Here is an 11637-nt window from a genome sequence, read left to right as displayed (position 1 = left end):
ATACAGCATTATATAAAATAGATTAGACAAGCAACTTATAACAAAATACCTAATTAGGTCCAAGGAAGTTAAAATAAGATTTGATTTTAATAGCAAATTCTTTGCAGATTTAAAAAAGAAAACTATATTCAACTTTCTAGAAACTTATCAATTCTCTAAGATATTACAAATTACTTCTAATAATCTCAAGCAAGCATATCGTGTTCAAAATTGTCTATTTGCAAAAGCATAGCAATTAAAAGTGACTGTCTCCAAATACCTTATGAGTTCCAGTTACAGGACCAGGTCCCTGTCTCACTCCAGAAACCATGGATAAGCCACTACAACTAGGTGCTCTGTGGTGGCCTGACAAACCTGTGGATCCAGTCTTCATAACTGTTTTTGAACGAGGCAGTGAATTACTAGTGTGTGTTAAGGGATCTTTTCTCTTTGGAACAGCTCCACTTTCTATCAAGGAAAAAGTAAAACCATCATGGTTAGAAAACTGTGGCTAAATAATATAAAATAAAGATGGATTCAAATTTGCAAAACTATTTTTTACATTAGCAATATTTCAAAATAAGATATTAATTAGAATATCTACTTAAATGTTCATCAGGGTTATCACTTTGGTAGACAAGACTATAGTTATTTATGTTTTTCCTTTTCCTGATGTATTATTTTGATTTTCTTATAAGGAATATGTATTTGTAATAAGAAAAAACATGTTTATTTGTGGGAACAGGAAGAGGATATAAAAAGATTACCAAACGAAGTTCCCAAATATTGTCAAGAAACAAAATGCAGTAAAGGATTAGAGTTATGTTGTATGGGGTGGAGGAGTACTGTACTACCTTGGTTCCAAATTAAGACTGTAAAATAGTATGAAAGTCCACAGTCTGTGCCCACCAAAAGAGTTTCTAGAAATAATCATTTTTAATTTAAGGGGTATAAAGATGTGGTGTTTAATATGCCAAGTATTCTGCATGCTGTATGTATGTAGATAAACATATGAAACACCATCAATTAAACCTAGAAGTATACCTGACTTATCTGTATTGCACTTCTACATAAACTACAGGATTTCAAATGTTCAAATCTCATTGCTTCTAATATTTTTATAAACTACATAACAAACATCAGTTACTAATAACAATGATTACAGTAAAGACAAATGTTAAATCAGTAATCAAATTACAATAGCCTAGAAAAAAGACAAAAACCTTATTTTTGTGTTTATCAAATCCCTTAAAGTGTTTTAATGAAATTCAAAGGAAAGGACTTCAGAATAGAGCAAGGTGATCAAGAGCTTTTTGCTATAAATAAATGTAAAGTTCTGAATCATATGTTCAAGGAACTAATGAATAGCAACCCTAAAGGACAAAAAGCAGGAAAGCAATCTAGAAAGGGGAATAACAATAAGCAAAAGCAAAGACATGAAAAAGAGCAAAATCTGTCTAGGCTAAAGATAAAGATCATTCATTTTAAGGGAAAAAAAGGAAAGTGGGAAAGAATTTCTTCAGACAATAAATATACAGTCCTGAGACTAAGTGAATAGGAAATTCCACAAGGAACTATGAGAATGATAGGAGACTTTTCATTAAAAAGAAGAAAGGTCAGTAGGCAATGGATTATGTTCAAAATGCTATAGGAAGAAAAAAGTGTTAACCTTTATCAATTTTATATCCTGGTAACCTGTCACATCAGAATAAGGATATTTCAGGCAATAGAAAGACTAAGAAAGGTTACAATCTACAAATTTTCATTGAAAGAACTACTAAAGCAGGTCTTTTTTTTTTCTTGAAGATTTTATTTATTTATTCATGAGAGACACAGAGAGAGAGAGAGAGAGAGAGAGAGAGAGAGAGAGAGGCAGAGACACAGGCAGAGGGAAAAGCAGGTTCCATGCAGGAAGCCCGACATGGGACTCGATCCCGGGTCTCCAGGATCACACCCTGGGCTGAAGGCAGCACTAAACCACTGAGCCACCAGGGCTGCCCTAAAGAAGGTCTTTTAGTTAAAAAAGCAAACAAAGAAATTAGGAATCTATGGGAAGGAAAAACTCAAAAAAGGAAGCATAATTAGAATATACTATTTAGTTTTAGGTATATAATACTAAATCATAATAATGTTAAATTTGATTTTTCAGTATAACTAAAAATAGTGATATTTATATATCAGAAGATGAAGGGTAATGTTGGTATAAAAATTAAACCTTCTTTTACTGAATAAGAAGTCAATGCACATCAAAATAGTATACCGATCAGTAATAGCAACCTAAGCATATTATCTAGAAACATAGTAGAACACAAAAAATAGAGTGAGACATTATATGAGAAGCCAGACTAGGGGTAAAGGCAGGAAGAAATTAGGAAGAGGTAGGAAGAATACTATTTTTCTTTACAAGCCTTTCAGTATTTATTTTTTCATCAACCATTTAAGTTACAATCTATGAATAATAAATTATATCCATTTAAAATGTATAATTTGATAAGTTTATAAAGATGCATTTAAAGATCAAATAGCCACTAACATCAAGATATGAAATGTTTCCATTGTAGCCAAGTTTTCTTATATTCATTTGCACTCCATCCCTTATTGCCCCGACCTAGGCAATTACTAATCTGCTCTCTAACAAAGTAGGAGTCACCTGATTTAGTAGTTTCTATTGATCTAGGTTCAGAGTCACTGAATCATTTGACATTTCCAATCTGCTGGTAAACTTATCTAGTAAATTTTTTATTTCAGCAACTGTACTTTTCAACTTTAGAATTTCCATTATTTTTATTGTGTAGTTTATGTTATGTCCTAAAATTGCAGGTTTGTTAACTGATGCCATATGTCAATTCTTTGAACATATTTATAAAAGCTGCTTTGAAGTCTTTGCTACATCAACATCTGGGCCCAGTCAAGAGTCAGTTTCTATTGACTAATTCTTTTCTTGAGTAATGGTCATACTTTCTTATTTTTTTACATGTCTAGTAATTTTGGGTTGAAAACTAGACATTGTAGGTAAGATACTGAAGTAGTAAGTGGACTTCGGCATAACTATTTCCTAAGAGAGACGAAGTAACTCATCTAAATGAAATATCACAGAATATTCCAGAAGTGGGTGACACCAGTAAAATAGGCTTGAATGAGCCAGCTCATTGACTAGGGCTCAATGGGTATCAATTACCAGTGCTGCATAAATTAGCTGTGCAGTCAATATGTCCCCCAACAAGAAAATAGAATAGAACAGTCAGATTACTAGGTATTTAAAATAAGATACGGTGATTTTTTTTTAATATAGATCCCAGGAAAATAAAGTTTTGCATGGCAAAACAAAACCGTGGGATCTCATATATGGAATGAAGTGGAAGAGAAGCAAGATAACAAAAGAAAGGCATACCAGCTCTTCAGGGCTAGAAAATTTTTGTTATTTACCTTGGTAGGATTACTAAGATCTCAAATTTATATCTTGTAAACTGAATTATTTATATGTGGTACATTCTTATATATTTTTAAAGTTCCTTAAACAAATCTCAGCTCTTCACATCTGTGTTAAGAGAAACAGGCAAACTACTTCTATACTCGAAATAGTGTTTTAAATCATGTTCAGGAAGAAATAGGAAAAGGAATATAGCCAGTGACATAGGGCTCTGTACTGGAAGACTAAACCAAAGTGAGAACTCCTTTAAGAGGGAGGTAAAGCCAGAGGGGAAGATTTGATGACTTACTGTCTCCAGTCCATTGAAATCCACTAACTGTAATTCTTCTCTATTAAAGTTTTAAAAGTTCTGTATTACATATGAATGAAGAAGGCAGTTGTTGTAAGGTCTAAACTAAGGTTTTTCTGTTACAAAATGAACAAAACAATATTTACTTTAAGAAAATTTAAGCCCTGGACAGAAAACTAATGCTGAAAAAGTCGCCAATAAAACTAGCCAAGATGTCAGAGAACTTAGGAAATGAAGGTTCCCCCTGCCCCATCCAAACAAAACAAAAAAGCATGTAATCTTCTGTAAGATTCCCAAAGTTCATGGAAAACAAATTTAACCCATAGAAAATTAATAGTATTCTAATGTGTGCTCACTTTGGTAGCACATATATTGAAATAGTATTCTAATGTTACCCCTCGCTATGTGAACTCAGCCTTAAATTTTTCCTAATAGGTACTATGATAAAACATTCATATGTAGTATATATGAAAATTGCTGTGCAATTAAAATTGATATATAACAGAGAAATTAAAATTTCTGCCCTAAAAACACATTATCTCATGAGAACTTGGTACAGGTATACATTAAAAAAAACAAACAAACAAACAAAAAAACCCTGCAAAAGCTGAAAATACAATAGAAAGAAAAGAATATTTTAATAATTTAGAAAAATGAACCTTTACATTTTTTAATCTCAAAAATGGAAGGTTGCAAAATAAGCAAATAAAGCATGTTGAGAATTGTTATATGTTACATATTTATACACCATGAATGATATGGCGTATCAACTTACTTTTTTCAACATAGCCCTGTGAAAACAAGTCAGCCAAATCTACCATTAAAAAATCAAATCAACATTATCAGGTTATGCAGGACTCTAATCTGCATGCAAGCTTTATTATTTTACATGTTAGTTAACCTAAACCCACCTGACTGGAGATGTCCGTTTCGGCATGTCAAGTTAGTACTGTCATTATAGACATCCGTTTGTGACTTGGAAAATTGCAAAACTGGTTGCAGCTTCTCTATGCAACAGAGGGAGGGGTAGAAAAGAACAAAATAAACAAAAAGAAAACATACATAATGAAAAAATAAGATGTCCATGTGAAAATAAAAAATAATTCAAGGTGTTAGAAGATGAAGGGTTTTGGTATTTATATAAAATTTTCTTTAAAAATAATTAGTAAAAACTAATACGTTAAAATAGCAACAGAATTCACAATTGATTGGCTATGTTCAAAATATGCTGGGCAGCCCGGGGGGCTCAGCGGTTTAGCACCGCCATCAGCCCAGGGTGTGGTCCTGGGGCCCGGGATCGAGTCCCATGTCAGGCTCCCTGCATGGAATGGAGCCTGCTTCTCCTTCTGCCTGTGTCTGTGCCTCTCTCTCTGTGTCTCTCATGAATAAATAAATAAAATCTTTAAAAAAATATATATGCTTATTCAGGTTTGGTAACCTGAGGTAGTTTCATATTACTACTATCCCCAGCAAATATTTTCTAAGTATCTAATATATCCACATCATTATGTACGGAGAACATGGAAACAAAAACAAAAAAAAAAATGAATGTGGTTTTTATCATCCAGATACTTATTGCATATGGTTGGCAACTTACAACACAAATATGTATAGATTTTAAAGATTAGCACAAAAGAAAGTTAAAAAGGCTTTACAGAAAACGTGGGCTGTGAGTTGGCTAGGATTTGAAAAGACAAAAAGAAGGGACATTTCAGGAAAAGAAAACAGCACTTAAAAATGACAGAGGGAAACTATAAGGAATGTCTAAGAAATGCCATATTCGGCTACATGTTAATATATGTCAAGCAAAAAAAAAATAATAAAGGCAACAGAGCAAAAGGGAATAAGCATGCTGCAGAACAGTGTACAGTATACTACCACTTATTTAAATACACACACCCATTCATGCTTGTATACATGAAGATTATCTCTAAAAAGGACTCAGAAATGTCACAGCAACTGCCTCTGGGGAGGGGAAATGAGTGGCTGGGACATAGTATGGGATGGATAACTTCTCTTTTCTTTCTTTTTTTAAAAGGAATTTATTTATTTATTTATTTATTTATTTATTTATTTATTTATTTAAGACACATGGAGAGAGGCAGAAACACAAGCACAGGGAGAAGCAGGCTCCCTGCAGGGAACCGGATGTGGGACTCAGTCCCAGGATTCTGGGATCATGCCCTGAGCCAAAGGCAGACGCTCAGCCACTGAGCCACCCAGGTACCCAGACAGATAACTTCTCACACTTTAAAAATGTTGTAGCATGTCCCTTTGTTACCTATTTCTAAAATTAATCAAAGATTTAAAAGGATTATTTCAACTCTATCCTTGCTTTAAATTACAACAAATCCTCTCAAGATCCAGGTCTCTAAGGTCTAGCACCTGAAGCCCAAGAGAGTAGCAGTTTGAGCTGTTTGCCCCTACATCACTGCTGCACTCTCTTTTCCTGTTCGAGTCATTCATACTGCTACTTGATTAACATCCTGCTTCACCACTTTCTAGTATGAACTTACTTTAGCCTCAGCTTTCCAAGGGTCTTAAGGATTAAACAAAATAATATATATAGAGTATCTATTCTGTGCCCCTATTCATAATAGGGGCCAAGTTTTTACCATATTTATTTTGTTGCAGTACTCCAAGTTGTCATACTGATTTTCTTTGGTACTAGGAAGTCAGTGAATACACGCAAAAATATGGCACATATATACTAACTCTTCTAAACTTTCATTTCTAAAGTCAGACAAGCAGGCGCCATGCTAGGTTTATGGTACAACCGCACATGCCTTTGGGACAGGTTAAATAGCAGCTACCCTTTCTGCACAAAGCACAAAGTACTGAACAGCTTTTGTATCCTAGAACTGGCTGATACAATACACCTTGGAGCTTTTTGTTGTTGTTAGTTAAGAGATAGGTCATCTGATTTTTCTGAATGATACTACTCTTCACTCTACTGAGAAAGAAACCATTTATGTTGGTAATAGACAAATTAGAAAAAAACCTGATTTGTAAGTATCTTCTTTATCAATTAACATTATCTTCAATGAAATGTAAGAAAAAGATCATATAAACATTCATTACATAGTAAAAGTACACAAATTAAATCCTTGGTTTTGATAATAACCAGGAATAAAAAGCCACAGATGTGGCTTTTTTGGTACGTAGGGTTTAGATTTACATGTGTGAAAATATACATATAACACAATTGTAGTTACTGCTAATGTGAACCTGCTCCAAATAATTTTTGTTAAAGAAAGTAAATTTAGTTTAATGCTTCCTTTTGGAATCATTAAAGGTTGTGTAGATTCATTAATGATTTAAAATAAAACCATAATCTTGCTTCTTGATCCCCTCACATGTAATCCCTACACAACACAGCCTAAAAGGAAAATCTTACCACATAACTCTTTAGCAGCTTCCCCTTGCCCAGAGATCAATATTCAAGCCTCTTTATATAACATTAAGGCCCTCCATGATCTGCCTACCTCTCTTATACATACCGAGCAATCCCAAATTCACTTCTCCACCAGCACCTTTCCCTACCTGCCATGCTATTTCTTACAGAGTCCTTGTTCATGTTGTTACTTCTTGAAATGTCTTTTTTCCCCAAACATTCTTTAAAGCTTTATCTTTTTTTGGGCAGCCCGAGTGGCTCAGCAGTTTAGCACCGCCTTCAGCCCAGGGCCTGACCCTGGAGACCCAGGTTCGAGTCCCACATCAGGCTCCCTGCATGAATCCTGCTTCTCCCTCTGCCTGTGTCTCTGCCTCTCTCTCTGTCTCTCATGAATAAATAAATAAAATATTTAAAAATAAAATAAAATAAAGCTTTATCTTTTTTTTAACCTCCCCTTTGTTTCACTTCTTCCAGGAATATTTCTCAGACACTTATTTTCCCACCCCTACAAAATATTTGTGTATCTCCATCCTGCAGTGATAAAGATTCATCTATTTATGTGTCTGCATCCCCCCTATATCCTGACTACCTTAAGAGAGGAACATTATATCCAATCTATCAGTAAATCTGTTTGATCAACTTTCAAATATAACCATATATAGTCAGAATCCAACCACTTGTTACAATTTCTCTTCATATCATCCTGGTCCAAGCCTCTCATCATTTTTCTCCAGGCTTACTGAAATTCCATAATGGTCCTACTTGCTTTCCCTGGCTCTATCCTTGGAGTCTATCAGCAATGAGATCTTTTTAAAATTTAACTCAGGAGCACCTGGGCGGCTCAGTCAGTCGGGTGGTCGACTCTTGATTTTGGCTCAGGTCATGATCTCAGGGTTGTGGGACTGAACCCCAGTGGGGCTTTATGCTCAGTGAGGAGTCTGTTTTTCTCATTCTCCCTTTGCCTCTCCTCCCCTCACTTGTGCTCTCTAAAATAAATCTGCAAAAAAATTTAAAATAAAATTTAAGTCAGATTATGTCATTCCTTTCTTTAAAATCCTTATAACTGCTCCCCATTTCAGGTGGTAAAAGCTCAAGTCTTCATGGTGGCTGATACGACCCTATGTATTGGATGAACCCCCTCTGTCCTATTAGTTCTCTGACTGCATCTCTACTATACTCTCCTTGCTGGGGCACACTGGTCTCATTGCTTCTCAAACACACCACTTACGTTTTCCTAGGAGATTTATACCAACTTTTAATTCTCTCTGGACCACTCTTCTCCTAGATACCTGCATAGCTAACTCAAGTCATTTTTTCAGAGGCATATCTGACCATCTATCTATGTATTTATCTATCAGATTTTATTTATTTATTCATGAGAGACAAAGAGAGAGAGGCAGAGACAAAGGGAGAAGCAGGCTCCATTTGGGGAGTCCAATGCAGGACTCGGTCCCAGAAACCCTGGATCATGAACTGAGCCAAAGGCAGGTACTCAACCACTGAGCCACCCAGGTGCCTCCTGACCATCCTATTTAAAACTAAAAGCCCAAACCACCTCCCATCCACTCCTAATCCCCATTACTACGTTTTACTTTTTTTTTTCTTCATATATTTATCACCTTCCAACATACTATATAACTTATATATTTATTATTTTTTAAAGTATTTTATTTATTTATGAGAGAGAGAGAGAGAGAGAGAGAGTCAGAGGCACAGGTAGAGGGAGAAGCAGGCTCCATGCAGGGAGCCCAACTTGGGACTCAATCCCGGGTCTCCAGGATCAGGCCCTGGGCTCAAGGCGGCACTAAACCACTGAGCCACCTGGGCTGCCCACTTATTTATTTTTTATGTTTACTCCCTACTGTCAAGTTCCCCCCCTACTGGAATAAAAATTCTATAAAGGAAAGATCCTTGTTTATATCCTAAGTGCCTAGAACATGGTAATCACCCAATAAATATGTGCTGAATTACTGAATAAATTTAATTATACCTTGGCACTTTACCTGGTCCAGAATAAAGACTTCATAAATGGATGCTGAATGAAGCCATATTTGTTTTTTTACAATAGGGTAACCTCCAGGTATGCCAAAAATTTTTTTTTATCTATGAAAGCTTTTATACTTAAGCTTTGCTTGAAGGTTTACTAACTTGAAGATATATAATATATAGGAACTCTTCCCATTTTATCAGTCTTCATCCCCTCAAACCAGACCGTATGGGGAACTCCCAGTATGATTCTCCATACTAATTAGATAACTATTGGGCATACCACCTCTGAAAAACTCCATTTCTTAACCAATACACAATACACAAATATGTTCTACTATGTACTTGTACATAGCTCTTTTTTTACTGTCTTTGGTATATATATTCCCAGACTTTGAGTTCTCATAAGATAGGAATATGTTGATGCCTTCTATTCCACCTCTTCTTTTTTAAAGTAACATCTTTCAATGCGCACATAGCACTTTTGAGGATGACAAGAGATAATGACATCCAAAATATCAATTCTTTTAATGTCTAGCTCCATATCATATATCCTTTTTTTGTTCTCTCCTTTAATAACACAAATAAAAAATTACAAAGTTGTATTTAAAGACAAGTCTATAATTGATGAGATGCTTCCAATAATTTGTCATACCACATCTTCAAAAGATAACAATCCGCTCCTAATTATTCAATTTGAAGCATGCTATAAAATGTTCCTGCATCATTTATATACTTTGTACACATAGTGACAGGTATTATAGCTAAAACACATAGAAAGTACCAAGTGAACAATTATCTTACTACAATAACCTCATATATAATATTTAATTTTATTTGATAAGTAATAATCGTCACATAGGAAGTAAGAAGACAAACTCTGTCAGCCACAGAAACCAGGGGAACACTGTATTGTCAGTCCCCTGAAAACATTAAAGGCTTTTTCACCAATGTGGGGCAAAAAACTTACAAACACAACGGACCATATAAGAATGAATAGATTAATGTGTATGTGTGTAAATAGATGAATGAATATTTATGTATGCATGTATAAATACATTTTTCCACAAAAGCAAGGTAGTGATTACAGACAGGTAAGGAGGAGAGTAAAACCCAGCATTTTGGAGTACTTACTATGATTAAGTTCCTTCAATAATTCAATGGTCACATATGGTGGGATAAATATTATCTATCAGCATACAATAAATGAGATGAAAAAGGCTCAAACATGCTAAATAACTTACCACAAATCACAGAGCAATAAATACATAAGATCTGCCTATTGACCAAATATCTATTTTTATCACATCCAGTTATAGTAGAGAATCACTCAAGAAGGGTGGGTTTTAGTTCTACTTTGCTTCAGGGGTAAATTTACCTTAAAAAGATTTTTAAAACCTATACCTTCAAATAGAAGATCGAAAGTTTCTCTTTATAGGCCTATCCCAGCTTATAAATGCATAAAGAATGACAGAATTATGTCAGTAGGCCTCAGTCATCAACTGCTACTACCATCACAAGATGTCAGAACTATAGTCAAATAAACACACAACCACTTATCTAGTAGTCTTATTAAAAAATAAAAATCAACTGTCAATCCAATCCAGGCTCTATATTCAACTATCAATCTATAGGGAGGGCAGACCATATTAAAAGGTACCATGGAGATTCACAGAGCAAAAGAAAGACTGCAGGAAATCACGATGCGTCAAAGATCCAGTTCATCAACAAATAAATTACAAGAAAAAGAAAAACAGATGAACTTGAATATTAAAAGAAACATATCATATGAATCTTAAGATCCTGCTTCAAAAACTTATTAGAAAAACAGTAAGAATTATTAAATTCTAACTAGACATATAATTATTATATACACATTATATTTGAACACTGACTATTTTTTTGGCTATTATTTTTTGTTAATACTAAAAGAAATTATTGGGTTTTTTCGATGGAATAATGGCATTTTGGTAATTTTATTTTACTTTTTTATTTTTAATTTTTGTGTTTTAAAGATTTTATTTATTTATTCATGAGAGACACAGAGAGGAAGAGATGTAGGCAGAGGGAGAAGCAGGCTCCATGCGGGGAGCCCGATATGGGACTTGATCCCAGGACTACAGGATCATGCCCTGAGCCAAGGGCAGACACTTAACCGCTGAGCCACCCAGGTGTCCCTTTTTCTTTTTTTTTTTTTTTTTTTAAGATTTTTATTTATTTGAGAGAAAGACAGTGAAAAGAGAGCATGAGTAGGTGGTGGTGGGGGCGGCACAGGGTAAGGAAGAGAGAGAAGCAGGCTCCCCACTGAGCCACACAGGCACCTCTGGTAATATTATTTTTAAAGCATTTTTATCTTTTAGAGATAGAATATGAAATACTTGTAAGTGAAATAAAAAGATGTCAAGAATTTGTTTCAACATAATATGAAGTGGGGGTGAGTAGGTAGGGATTTACTAGGGTTGGCAAACTTTTTCTATATAAAGGCAGATAGTAAATATTAAAATATTTTTTAAAGTTCTCTATTGACAGGCTCTGAGGGCTGTATGATTTCTGTTATCA

The 11637-nt window shown here is 34.6% G+C and overlaps 1 protein-coding gene across 4 annotated transcripts in view; it reads right to left on the bottom strand.

Annotated features, from left to right (window-relative positions):
- SPAST (spastin) overlaps positions 1-11637 on the bottom strand; it is a 54934-nt gene that overhangs the window by 22531 nt on the left and 20766 nt on the right. For 2 of the 4 annotated variants that reach the window (XM_025454233.3, XM_025454235.3), the window contains exons 4-5: positions 4610-4705; positions 260-447 (exon numbers count right to left, since the gene is read on the bottom strand). In XM_025454233.3, coding sequence (XP_025310018.1) covers positions 260-447; positions 4610-4705 — 284 coding nt within the window. The remainder of the gene's footprint in view (positions 1-259; positions 448-4609; positions 4706-11637) is intronic. The other 2 variants (XM_025454236.3, XM_025454237.3) reach the window with 1 other exon arrangement.

This window comes from Canis lupus, chromosome 17 (assembly GCF_003254725.2).
Source record: "Canis lupus dingo isolate Sandy chromosome 17, ASM325472v2, whole genome shotgun sequence".
NCBI classification, from domain to species: domain Eukaryota; kingdom Metazoa; phylum Chordata; class Mammalia; order Carnivora; family Canidae; genus Canis; species Canis lupus.
This window is presented reverse-complemented; position numbering and strand designations above follow the sequence as displayed.